Here is a 13,496-nt window from a genome sequence, read left to right as displayed (position 1 = left end):
TAATCTATTTCTCATGTGTAGAATCTGGACTGTGCATATACTGACCCCTCCAAAGGGGGGAAAATGCTCAACTTACAAACTTGAGTGACTGCAATCACCTGATAGAAAAAGACAGGTGTTTTTGGATTATTTGGCAAGCACTCCTTGCCAAATAATTTAATTAGTATTAATGAAAGACATCCAAAGAAGAAATTGTAGTTTCAACTGGAAAGCCCTGTGGCTCAAAGGTCAGCCAGAGTAAACAACAACGCCTATAAAAAGCCATTTACATTCCCTTCATACAAGATTTATTTATGAGGGATCCTTCCAGGAAAAAGTCTGACTGAGACTAAAGACTGTTTGGCCAGGATGTCCTGACTGGGCAACATTCAGAGCATGTGACCAGTGCGTGATCCTAGAAGCCATTCACAAGGTCTTTGCTCTGTGGTGCCTTGGCCTTTGCTTCCCTTCCTCCTAACCCATGACCGTTACCAAATGGATCCTCGCCCCATTATCTGACCACTCAGTGTGACTCTTTGGAAAACATGAGGGAAAAGTGACTGTAGCATTGATTTTTTTCTTTGTGAGTGTCGTAGAGATTCACAGTTGTCTTTCATTGTGGTTCCTTTTCAGTCATTCAACAAGCCTTTACTGCAGTCAGCTACGTGCCTAGCACTATTTGGGTATGTTGGTGCAAAGTCACCTCAATGGGTTATTAAAGAAGAGTGAGAGTGAGACCTATACATGTCTTTGCTGTGTGGTTTTATAGGCCCCTTAACAGACCAGCCAGATGGCTGGTCTTTAAGGTCTGTTCCAAGTGACCCTGAGTTGAGATGCTTTTTCAGCTTCCTAGAGAGGGCACCCAGACCACCATGTTGCCTTCTGGGATTTTGTTTTCTCCTGTTTAGTCAGAGCCCCTAAAACATTAATTCACATTATGAATACTGTTATAGCATTATTCATTAGAAAGGAACTTCTTAGTAGTTTGGTTTAGATATTTTTGGGTTTTACAGCAGTATAGTCCATGATTAGAACTAATTTCTTTGATTATAAGAACCCAAGGTTTCTGCAATTCTTATTTTTTCATTACAGTATGATAAAATTACATTGAATTCATCATCTACCTCATCATCACAAGGCATCTTTTCAGTACATAATTGATATCCAAAAGAAACCATTGTATTTCTAAGTTTTTCTACTAATTTATTTTTACCTACATTTCTTTCACTAGTGTTCTTCTGTATATAGCACCTATTTGTAAGTGATTACATCTGAACTAAACTCTGACTGTACAGACTATGGAGATTACCCATCTTTTTCTTTTCTTTCTTTTTTTTTTTTTTGAGACAGGGTGTCACTCTGTCACCCAGGCTCTGGAGTGCAGTAGAACACACACAGTAGAGCGATTACAGCTCACTGCATCCTTGACCTCCTAGGCTCTACTGACTCTCCTACCTCAGCCTCCCAAGTAGCTGAGACTACAGGCTTGTACCACCACACCCAGCTAATTTTGTATTTTGTAGAGACAGGGTTTTGCCCTGTTGCCAAGGCTGGTCTTGAACTCCTGACCTCAAGTGATCCACTCACTTCAGCTTCTCAAAGTGTTGGGATTACGGGCGTGAGCCACCACACCTGGCCAGAAATTACTTATCTTTTTGCTTCTAATACTTCCTTTTGTTGTACTGCTCATATGCCTTATCTTTTCCCCCCCGCCCCCCCCACCCCCCCCCCCCCCCCCGCCCCTTACCCATTCCCTGACACCCCATGCTCATATTTTGGGTCTTCTCAAGAATTATCAAAGAAAAGTCCTAGCCATTGAATAACTCCATCAACTCTCTCACAGGTGTCAGAGGAGCCTTTGATTCCTTGCCTCTGTACCCATCAAAGCAGGAAAGGAAGATGTATGGAGCAAGAGCAGTCTTCTCAGTGCCGAAGTGGGAAGGATTGCTTATCCTTTTTAAGAGATGGAATCTCATTCTGTTGCTTAGGCTGGAGTGCACTGGTGTGATGTGTAGCTCACTGCATCCTTGAACTCCTGGGCTCAAATGATCGTCTTGCTTCAGTGTCCCAGGTAGCTGGGTTTACAGGTGTGTGCCACCATGCCTGGCTAATTTTTTTTTAAAGATTTTTGTGTAGATGCAGGGTCTTGCTGTATTGCCCCAGCTGATCTCAAACTCCTAGCCTCAAGTTATCCTTGCACCTCAGCCTTCCAGAGATTAGTAATGACCCTAAAAAGCTCAATCAGTTTTTATTTAAAGCCTTATTGTGGTTAAATATTCTTCTTTGGGCCTGTGAGGTACCATGCCTCCTTCCATTTACATCATCCCATATCTGTGGGAAAATATGTTTATAAATTGGCAGATGCCCTTCAGCCTTTTGATTTACACTACATGATTTAATCATAAAGATGGCATTTTATGAATCAAATAAAATTATGAAATACTAACTTTTGGCTGGGCACGGTGGCTCAAGCCTGTAATCCCAGCACTTTGGGAGGCCGAGGCGGGCGGATCACGAGGTCAGGAGATCGAGACCATCCTGGCTAACACGGTGAAACCCCATCTCTACTAAAAAATACAAAAAAGCTAGCCGGGCGAGGTGGCGGGCGTCTGTAGTCCCAGTTGCTCGGGAGGCTGAGGCAGGAGAATGGTGTAAACCCGGGAGGCGGAGCTTGCAGTGAGCTGAGATCAAGCCACTGCACTCCAGCCCAGGCGAGAGTGAGACTCCGTCTCAAAAAAAAAAAAAAAGAAATATTAACTTTTGTGATAAAATTCAAGGATAAACTAGTAGAACTTTCATCGGAGCACGAAGCATTTGGAATCACTAACTGAGAGACCGCCACCCGTGGTCTGTTATCCATGCCTCTCTATGAAAGTTGTGTTTAGGCCGGGCACAGTGGCTCAAGCCTGTAATCCCAGCACTTTGGGAGGCCGAGACAGGTGGATCACGAGGTCAGGAGATCGAGACCATCCTGGCTAACATAGTGAAACCCCGTCTCTACTAAAAAATACAAAAACTAGCCGGGCAAGGTGGTGGGCGCCTGTAGTCCCAGCTACTCGGGAGGCTGAGGCAGGAGAATGACGTAAACCCAGGAGGCAGAGCTTGCAGTGAGCTGAGATCAAGCCACTGCACTACAGCCTGGGCGACACAGCGAGACTCCGTCTCAAAAAAAAAAAAAAAGAAAGTTGTGTTTAATTCAATGCAAATAATGGGCAGATTTCTACAGGACATACCTACCTTAGTGATTAACCAGGATGTTTATTTCAAAATAGTTCTTTCACTGATACTTATGTTTAACATTGATATGTCATCAGTTAGTCACTTCAGCAGTATTTATAGCATCTTCATTTTATAGTCCAGGAAACAGACTGTCAGCAGTCAAGTGACTTTACCAAAGAAGAATAGCCTGAAGGGATGAGAGCATCCTGATGTCAGTATATTTGTTTCTGGTGTTTTTGTTGTTGTTGTTTTGTGTTTTTTTTTTTGTTTTTGGTTTTGTGGGTTTTTTTGTTTTTTGGGTTTTTTTCCTTACTGGAATCCACAAAATAAAAAATTCATTTTACACTGTGATTTTAGTACCTTTATTCTGCATTTGAAACTTCACAAAACATTACTTACCCTTATGACTTGTAATGCATTAGAATATTTTCTAATCTCTTTTATCTTTCTTTAATGCTGTCTAAAGCACCAAACTGATGTCATGACCAATGATAGGTGTGACCTGCACTTTGAATACTACTAATCTAAATGAATTTCCAGTTGGATTATCCACTACAAACATGAAAAAAAGGGGAGGATTAACAGCTTGACTTATAAGGACCGTCCTGTTTGCTCACCAGTGTAATGCAATCTATTTTCCTTAGAGATATTCTAGAAAATAGCCTGAGGTGTCAGGAATATGAAGATGCCAGATAATCTTAAGATATATTTATGCAATCTATACGAACTGGGCTAAAACTGAGCCCTTTGTGTGTGTGTGTGTGTGTGTGTGTGTGTGTGTGTGTGTGTGTAGATAAATCTTAGAGTCAAAAGCCTATTCTGGGCACAGTGGCTCACGCCTGTAATCCCAGCACTTTGGGAGGCTGAGGCACGTGGATCACCTGAGGTAGGAGACCAACCTGGTCAACATAGGGAAGTCCCGTCTCTACTAAAAATACAAAAATTAGCCAGGCATGGTGGCGGGCACCTGTAATCCCGTAATCCCAGCTACTCGGGAGGCTGAGGCAGGAGAATTGCTTTAACCAAGGAGGTGGAGGTTGCAGTAAGCCGAGATCACGCCCCTACACTCCAGCCTGGGTGTCAGAGCTAGACTCCATCTCCAAAAAAGAAAAGAAAAGAAAAGAAAAAGAGCCTGTTCTTTGTGATCTGGTATGGGCTTGTTCCCAGAAGACATTCAGTAAATATTTGCTGCTCAAGTGAGTGACAGTGGTACCAACTGGTTTGTTTGTAATTCATTGTTTCTTTGAAAGAACATAGGAAGTAGAAGGAAACTGAGAAAGCCATATTTAATCATTTCTATGTAAGGGGTGTGTTGGCATTCATCTAAAAGTGCTTAGTTCCAGCCTGTCTTCATGGACTGATCCTAAATTCAAGTTAGCACATAAAAGTCACGGCCTGGTTCTTAGTTCTTTGAGTCATTTTTCAGGGACTCAACTTTCTTCATCTTAAAAATGAGTGTTTTGACGCTGGGCGCAGTGGCTCGCGTCTGTAATTCCATCAATTTGGGAGGCCAAGGCGGGTGAATCACAAGGTCAGGAGTTCAAGACCAGCCTGGCCAATATGGTGACACCCCCATCTCTACTAAAAATACAAAAAATTAGGCGGGTGTGGTGGTGAGTGCCTATAGTCCCAGCTACTCGGGAGGCTGAGGCAGGAGCTTGTACCCAGGAAACAGAGGTTGCAGTGAGCTGAGATCACACCACTGCACTCCAGCCTGGGTGACAGAGTGAAACTCCATCCAGAGAAAAAAAAAAAAATGGGTGCTTTGGAATAATAACATTAGTCCCCAAACTATTATAAGTCATGATTCTTAGAGAAAACCAGGAAGTACTAATTTACTTGACCCCTCTGTATGAACTAGGAATGGTTTGATTTAAAAATATGACAGAGAGGTCTCTACATCTGTGGTAACATATTTTTTCTGTTATATTTGCTACATGTTTACACTTGTGTTGCCTATCAATCATTTATTAGTGGGCAGCAAAAGTTTATCTTCAGATTGAAAGGTGACCTCCATGTTTGATTGTAAGAACAGAGCAACATTGTATAATGCTTTACAGAAATATCAATCAGGCCTAGGTAACCACCAAAACTCTTTTTAGTCCTAGACTCTATGTTCTATATTCAGAGAGCTCTCTCTTTTGATACATGCCATTTTTTCTTTTCAGTTTTTCCTTTAACATATCTCTCCCTTTTGTGCAGGAATGACATCTTTGTGTTCCTGTTAAGCACACGAGCTGGAGGACTAGGTATCAATCTCACTGCTGCAGACACAGTAAGTAATGAGAGTACAATCAACTAGATATGCACATTTTCTACTATGAAACCTACTGTGCAGGTTTTTCTACTATGGCATTCAGTTTGTGTTACCCTTTGCTTTTGTATCACAAACTTGCAAACTTTTTATTTCTTTGCCTCTTGTATTAAAAGACTCTAGTTGCTCTTTGACTGGAACTAGAGTATTTTAGCTTTCCTTACGGACTTTACTATTCATTTTCTTTGAATAAGTTTGTTTTTGTTTTTGTTTTTTGAGACAGGGCCTCACTCTGTCACCCAGGCTGGCATGCAGTGGCATGATCATGGGTCACTGTAGCTTCTTCAACCTCCCTAGTCTCAGGTGATCCTCCCACCTCACCCTCCTAAGTAGCTGGGACTACAGGCATGCACCACCATGCCCGGCTAATTTTTGTATTTTTTATAGAGATGGGGTTTCGCCGTGTTGCCCAGGCTGGTCTTGAACTCCGAGGCTCAAGTGATCCACCTGCCTCCACCTCCCGAAGTGCTGGGATTACAGGCGTGAGCCACTGTGCCTCGCCTGAGTAAGTTTCTTACACATTCATTCGACAGCTATTTCACGAATGCCTACTATGTGTCTGATACTGTTCAAGACACTTAGGGTACATCAGAGAAAACAGACTGGAAAAAAATCAGTCCATCCAGATTTGTTTTAGGAGCTATAATTGAACACATCAGAAATGATTGTTTTGTTACTCTTATGCATTATTCCATTAATGGAAAAACCCATTTTTTGTATCCTGAACTTTAAAAGGTGGTTGGAGAGCAATGAAAAGGGTAATTTCACAAATAAGATGGAAAAGACATTCCAACAAAGTATCCACTCTTTCCTACCCAATGTCCTTCCAGGAATGCTTCAGTGTTTGAAAGGGGGAAGAAAAGAGGATTCCTGGCTGGGTGTGGTGGCTCACACCTGTAATCCCAGCACTTTGGGAGGCCAAGGAGGGTGAATCACGAGGTCAGAAGATCAAGACCATCCTGGGCCAACATGATGAAACTGTGTCTCTACTAAAAATACAAAAAAAAAAAAAATTGGCTGGCGTGGTGACACGTGCCTATAGCCCCAGCTACTCAGGAGGTGAGGCAGGAGAGTCCCTTGAACCCGGGAGGCAGAGGCTGCAGTGAGCCAAGATCATACCACAACACTCCAGCCTGGGTGGACAGAGCGAGACTCTGTCTCAAAAAAGAAAACAGAAAAGATTCTTTTTGAATCTCAAAATTATTCCTAAGATTCAAATATATTTAATAAAAATTTTAGTAACTTTGAGATTTAAAAACCCATAAATAGGAAATTGTTTTATAAAAGGCATGACTCTAAAAATGGCACTTAATATAACTATCATGGTGCCTCTCTGAAATATAGAACATCAAAATCCCCACAACTATGAGGAGAAAGCAAACTCATGAGGGTAATGGAGAAATGAGGTACAGGAGTGTAGAGGCTTGAATAGATTCATAGCAGCAGGGGGTCTCTCTCTCTCTCTCTCTCTCTCTCTCTCTCTCTCTCTCTCTCTCTCTGTCACTAATCTGATACTACAGATTCTGTAATAGCAACTATAGGATGTACCTTCCTTGGCATCTAAACTTTCAGTCAGTTAAGCAGGTACGGCAAGACATCAGCGCCCGAGGGCCACTGGAGGCATTGCTGGGTAGCTGTACATCCTCAGCATCTGTCATCCTATGGGAGGGCTGTCAGTGTAGTGTGTGTTGTTCTGTGGGTTCTCTGATGTGGTAGCTCACTTGAGCCATATCACATAGTTTCTACCATATCAGATAGTAGAAACTTGCCTTTCTCCTTGTTCTCTCTTGGTTCTCTGCCCTCTGTATCTTTTAAGAATTTCAACATAGTTATACTCTCAGTGTGAGTACAAGATTCATCACTTTGTCCAAGCTGGTCTTTTGGACTCCACTCTCAGTTCCCAGCTTCATACCTGTTGATCCAAATCCATTCTTTGCTATGCTGGTACTCTTGTTAGTTTCTCTATACCCTTTATTAATCATGCCACTCCTTTGATTAAAACTCTTCAGGAATTCTCCATCAATTATAAAATAAAGTATAAGGCTCTTCATCTGTGTCCTTTATCTGCCTTTACAGCCTAATTATCAGACCACTTTCCCTTCCAAATTTTATATTCCAGAAATAATGATTGGCTTGTAGTTTTCTGAACACACCATGCCATATCACACTGTTGGATAAAGTGTTCCCTCAGCCTAAGTCATCCTCCCATGAGTCTCCTCTTCCACCTGGTGAACTTCTGTTTGTTCTTTAAAACCCCATTCAGGTGTCAGTATTCCTTCCCCAGCCTCTCCCTTTATTCAAGTTAATCAAAATGCATTGTAAGTAATTATTTTACGTACTAGACTTTGGCCTCAACAATGGAAGGAAGTCAAAAGTCTGCATTTCTAGGCTGAGCACGGTGGCTCACACTTGTAATCCCAACACTTTGGGAAGCCAAGGTGGGCAGATGGCTTGTAAGACCAGCCTGGCCTACGTGGTGAAACCCCACCTCTACTAAATATACAAAAATTAGCTGTATGTGCTGGCGCATGGTTGTGGTCCCAGCTACTCGGGAGGCTGAGGCAGGAGAATCACTTGAACCCAGGAGGCAGAGGTTGCAGTGAGCCAAGATCGCACCACTGCACTCCATCCTGGGCAGTAGAGTGAGACTCCATCTCAGAAAAAAAAAAAAAAAAAAAATCTGTATTTCTAGTACCTGGAACAGTTTCATTTGTTCATTCATTCATTCATTCATTCATTCATTCGACAAATGTTTAATGAGCATCCACCAAGGGCCCAGCATTGTTTTAGGCGCTAGGAATTCAGCATGCAACAAAACAAAGTTCCATTTCTATCTTCTTAGTTACTATAAATTACATTTCTAGTGGCAGGAGAGGAGACAAAGCATAAAGAAATGGGAAAAAAACTAATAATATGGGGCCAGGTGCGGTGGCTCACACCTGTAATCCCAGCACTTTGGGAGGCGGAGGCAGGCGGATCACAGGGTCAGGAGTTCGACACCAGCTTGGCCAATATGGTGAAACCCTCTCTCTAATAAAAATACAAAAAAATTAGCTGGGCATGGTGGTGGGCACCTGCAGTCCCAGCTACTCGGGAGGCTCAGGCAGGAGAATTGCTTGAACCCAGGAGTCAGAGGTTGCAGTGAGCCAAGATCACGCCACTGTACTCCAGCCTGGGCGACAGAGCAAGACTCCATCTCGAAAACAAACAAAAAACTGATAATATGAATGCTATGAAGAAAAATTCATCAGGTAAGGAGTGATAGCATGAGAATGATCAGGGGTTGCTGTTTTATATGGATTGGTAAGGCATCTCTGATAAGGTGACATCTGAGCCAAGATCTGAAGAAAGTAAGGAGGTAACCTAAGCATATACCTGGCAGAAGGAAGAGCATTCCAGGCAGAGGAGATAAGTGAAAAGCCCTAAGGTGAGAACATGCTTGGCATATTCAAGCAAAAAGGAGGAGCCCAGAGCGGGTAGAAGAGAATCAACTATGGGGAGAGTAGTATGAGATGGCCATTGCAGAAGCAGATCATATAGGGTTTAGTAGCTATGGTAAGAACTTTGAGATGGAGAGCAATTGCAAGAGTTTGAACAGAGGAGTAACATGATCTGGTTTGAGTTTTAAATGCGTCCTTCTGGCTTCTGTTTAGAGTGGGAGAAAAAGATGAAACACTACAAGGAGACATAAGCAGGAGAAGTATCAGACGTTAAGTGGCAGTGTCACCCAGGCAGCAGAGTCTGAAGTTCAGAAGAAAGATTAGGGTTAAAGCTGTATTTTCTTTTCTTTCCTTTTTTTGTTTTTTTTGTTTTTGTTTTTTTGGAGACAGAGTCTTGCTCTGTCATTCAGGCTGGAGTGCAGTGGCTTGATCTCAGCTCACTTGAACCTCCACCTCTCAGGTTCAAGTGATTCTCCCACCTCAGCCTCCCGAATAGCTGGGACTACAGGCACACACCACCATTACCAGCTAATTTTTATGTTTTTAGTAGAGACGGGGTTTCACCATGTTGGCCAGGCTGGTCTCGAACTCCTGACCTCAGGTGATCTGCCTGCCTCGGCGTCCCAAAGTGTTGGGATTACAGGCATGAGCCACCTGGCCTTAAAGCTGTATTTTCAAATCATGAGGCTGTAGATGATATTTAAGACCATGAGGCTGTATGAGGTCACCTGGGAAGGTCTAGCATAAGTTCATTTTATTAAAATATGTTTCTGTTCTTCTCAGCTTGCCTATCTCAGGTTTAGTCTGTGGTTTCTTAAGGAATAGTTTCTCTGGTTGTTCATTTAAATGGTTAAAATTAAAAAAAAAAAAAAAAAAAAGCAGGTTTAAAAGGAGAGATCTACACCTTGCTTCCAAGGTTCACATAGTTTGCCCTGTAGGAGTAAAGAGCATCCTACCAGCCACAAAGAAGCAAAGTAGACTAGGCCCCTGATCCTTAAGTAGAGGAATAAGAGTAGGAATTCTTTTTTCGTCTTGAAGGCCAGAGAGGGGCTCTAGGCTGGGCATGGTGGCTCATGCCTGTAATCCCTGCAGTTTGGGAGGCCGAGGTGGGTGGATTGCTTGAGGGCAGATGTTTGAAACCAGCCTGGGCAACATAGCAAGACACCATCTGTACAAAAATTTTTAAAATTAGCCAGGCATGGCGGCACATGCCTGTGGTCTGAGCTCCTCGGGAGGCTGAGGGTGGGAGGTTTGCTTGGGCCCAGACTGCAGTCAAGACTGCAGTGAGCTGTGATTGTGCCACTGCACTCCAACATGGGCAACACTGAGCCCCTGTCTCAAAAAAAAAAAAAAAAGAGGCTCTGAATACTCTGATTTCTGAATTCTGAAATAATTTACATTTTAATTTTGGGGGAAGGGCTTGGGGATTCACTTGTAAATTAGAAACTCCTGGAATAGTTCTTAGAAAAATGAGACATCAAGATTGAAATTAATTCCGAGGATGTACTATGTGTGTGTGTTGCTAGAGAAACAGTACGGTTAGCTGCTTTCTGGCATTTTTCCTTTGCCCTGAGATTTATTTAGCTTTGGGATTTCCCCAGAACCATTTATGGACAAGGAAGAGATTAATCAACCTAAAAATGTCAGGAAAAACCTAATGTCTTATGATTGAGAATGCATATGTAAAAATGTGGGACTCTATCTGGCCTTCTCTGTTAGTAAAAACATCGTTTTAGCAAATGATGTATGGCAGCTGCCTCTTACTGTGTCATTGTTTGTATATTCTTCCTGAAGTAAGGTTATCTTTGCATTTGACTCTGTTTAGTAAGGGGTTGTTATAAACTGCACTGTTTGTGTTTCTGTGTCAGACCTATTTTAAATGCTTATGTGTAAGGAGAATGAAGAGCTTTTCTCCCTTTGCAGAGATTCAAGAAGTCCTGTCTCACAGGACAGCTTTTAGTCCTCTGCGGAGGCCAAACCTCCGCTCATTCTCTTGGGAGAAAAAGCTCTACCCCCCAAGTGTTGGTCTAACTTTTCCCAGTTGTTCCTCTAGAAATTTTCCTGTTTTAAATCTCACTCTCTCATCCCCTGAAACTCCTTCTTATTGACCTGTGCAGCCAGGCCCCTCTACCGGATGGTAACTGTCACCTCTCTTCCCCTGTGCCTGCCCTGCTTGGTGTTTACAATGTCAATGAAGGCACTGACTACTGTTTCCCCTTAGTCATTGCTGGGCCACGCTTTGTGGATTGACTTGCCTTAATCTTTCCTAGTTAAGTCAGTTGTTCTAGTCCTTTAATTGTTACTTGTTTTTCTCTAGAATGTCTCACTTAGCTCCATAAACCCTACTGCCAAGTACAGGCGTCATCCCTGTCCCACTGCGGTGCATTGTCTCCCTCACCACTCCCTCCAGTTCACATCATGGTTAATTCAGTGTTAGATTAGATGGTAACCACACATCTGTCTTGGTTTTTAGTTCTCTCACTCCTGTTCTTAACCTATTAGTTTGTACGTATTTCATATTTTCCCCTGCATAAGTATTTTTCTCAACAATCCTATTTTATTCTCTTTTACTCCCAAATTCCCCACCTCTTGGAATCCATTTAAAGGATAAATATCTTCTATATTTGGAGATTTTTGAAGTTAGGATTGTAAACCCGTCTCCTTAGGCTTTAATCTTACTGTTTATGAACTCAACACAAGTTGAATCAGGTTTGGTTGCCACTGGGTCTTCTAGGAAAAAATATTAAGACAGTACCTATGAAGCAATTCATAATATGGCTCTCCCTCCACCCACCTCTACCACGCCCATCTCCACATTATGAATTCATGCTGAACCATAGCCTCAAGCTTAGACAGCTCAGGATACTGTCTTTTGGGTGTGACATCAGCCCTCAAATTCCACATGTGTAGTCATTTTAAATACATTGGGCATCATGGGACAACATGAACCAGAAAAAAGATGAAAAAAAGTACACTGGGCAAGTAATGTTATCCTCTAGTCCAACTGAAGGTCTTCATTTTTGTTAGCTGTGTTTTCCCTGAAAGTTCAAACTAGGTCTTCTGGAAGTTTGTATGTCCTCTTTGAAACTCCAAAATGTCCTGTGGTCAGGTTTGTTAAGTTCCTCTAGAGGCGACAAGCATTGTGCACTCCTAAATCTTAGGTTTGCAGGACACTAGATTGACAGTAAGCTTTCACAGTGACTTTCTTTGGCCAGCAGTTTGCAGTGTTCTTCCCAAGGATTCTAACCTGTGCTAACAATGGAGGGAAACCATTTTGGCCGGGCGCAATGGCTAATACCTGTAATTCCAATACTTTGGGAAGCTGAGATGGGAGGATTGCTTGAGCCCAGGAGTTTGGGGCTGCAGTGAGCCAATATCATGCCACTGTACTTCAGCCTGGGTGATAGAGCAAGACCCTGTCTCAGAAAAGAAAAAGAGAGAGAGGCAGAGAGAAACAGTTTCAAGAAAGATGACTCACTCTTTCAAATAGTACACATGAAATAATTGGACACCATAGAAGTTAGTGATTAAGTGGGGACTTGGGCCAAGGTAGGTAAGCAATGCCAAGTATTGTTACTACTATAGGTTGCAGAGGGAGACTGTTAGGTCACTCCCCACCCCAGCCCCTTGCTGTGATCTCAGACCAGTCTCTAGAAGAGTTTTGGGATTCTAGTTCAGAGAAACAGCTTGAACAAAAAGAGGTGTACACAAATGTATTATAAGCCAGGACCACTGAGGAGACCCATCTGTCTAAAGGGAAGGGGCATATTTGTGTTAGGAAAGAATAGGAAATAAAGTTGGCTCTCTATAGCAGGGCTTGATTATTTAGGAGAGTTTGGACATGGTGTGTAACTGGCAGATAGCTGGAATGGCCCACAGTGGTAGCCAAGGTAGACTGAAGAGGAAAGAGACTGAGATCTAAGAGTCCTGCTGATGTAACAGAGCGCTAATCCAGATGTAGGTTGTGAGGGCCTGGTCCAGAATGGTAACAGTGGGACTGTAGAAAGGACAGGTGCATTTTTGAAGCAGTGGCTGGATTTGGTGACTTTTGATTGGATATAAAGGACAACACATGAGATATGAGGACCATTTTGAACTGGTCCACCATGTTGGATGGTAGCCTCAAGAGCTGAGGACCGAGGAGTTTGTTTTAGGATCATTTAGTGGTGATACATTTTGTTGTTAATTTGTTTGTTGCTCAACAAACTAGAAGTCACTTCCAGAGACCCCTTTAAACATTCCATCCTGGGAATTCATGGGCTAGTAAATGACTGTTGATGAGAGCCTGAGAATTCTAGGGAAAGCCATGCCTGTTTCCAAGATGGCCCCAGTGTTTTGTTTTATTTTGTTTTGTTTTGTTTTGTTTTGTTTTGAGACAGAGTTTCTCTCTTGTCGCCCAGGCTGGAGCGCAATGGCATGATCTCAGCTCACTACAACCTCCACCTCCTGGGTTCAAGCGATTCTCCTGCCTCAGCCTCCTGAGTAGCTGGGTTCACAGGTGCCTGCCACCACACCTGGCTTTTTTTTTTTTTTTTTTTTTTTTT

General features: G+C 42.6%; 1 protein-coding gene across 3 annotated transcripts in view; it reads left to right on the top strand.

The window, feature by feature from the left end:
- Positions 1-13,496, top strand: part of INO80 (INO80 complex ATPase subunit) — a 140,153-nt gene that overhangs the window by 115,580 nt on the left and 11,077 nt on the right. For all 3 annotated transcript variants that reach the window (XM_023198368.3, XM_023198366.2, XM_023198367.2), the window contains one exon: positions 5,401-5,473. In XM_023198368.3, the coding sequence (XP_023054136.1) occupies positions 5,401-5,473 (73 nt within the window). The remainder of the gene's footprint in view (positions 1-5,400; positions 5,474-13,496) is intronic.

This window comes from Piliocolobus tephrosceles, chromosome 6 (genome assembly GCF_002776525.5).
Source record: "Piliocolobus tephrosceles isolate RC106 chromosome 6, ASM277652v3, whole genome shotgun sequence".
Taxonomy (NCBI): domain Eukaryota; kingdom Metazoa; phylum Chordata; class Mammalia; order Primates; family Cercopithecidae; genus Piliocolobus; species Piliocolobus tephrosceles.
This window is presented reverse-complemented; position numbering and strand designations above follow the sequence as displayed.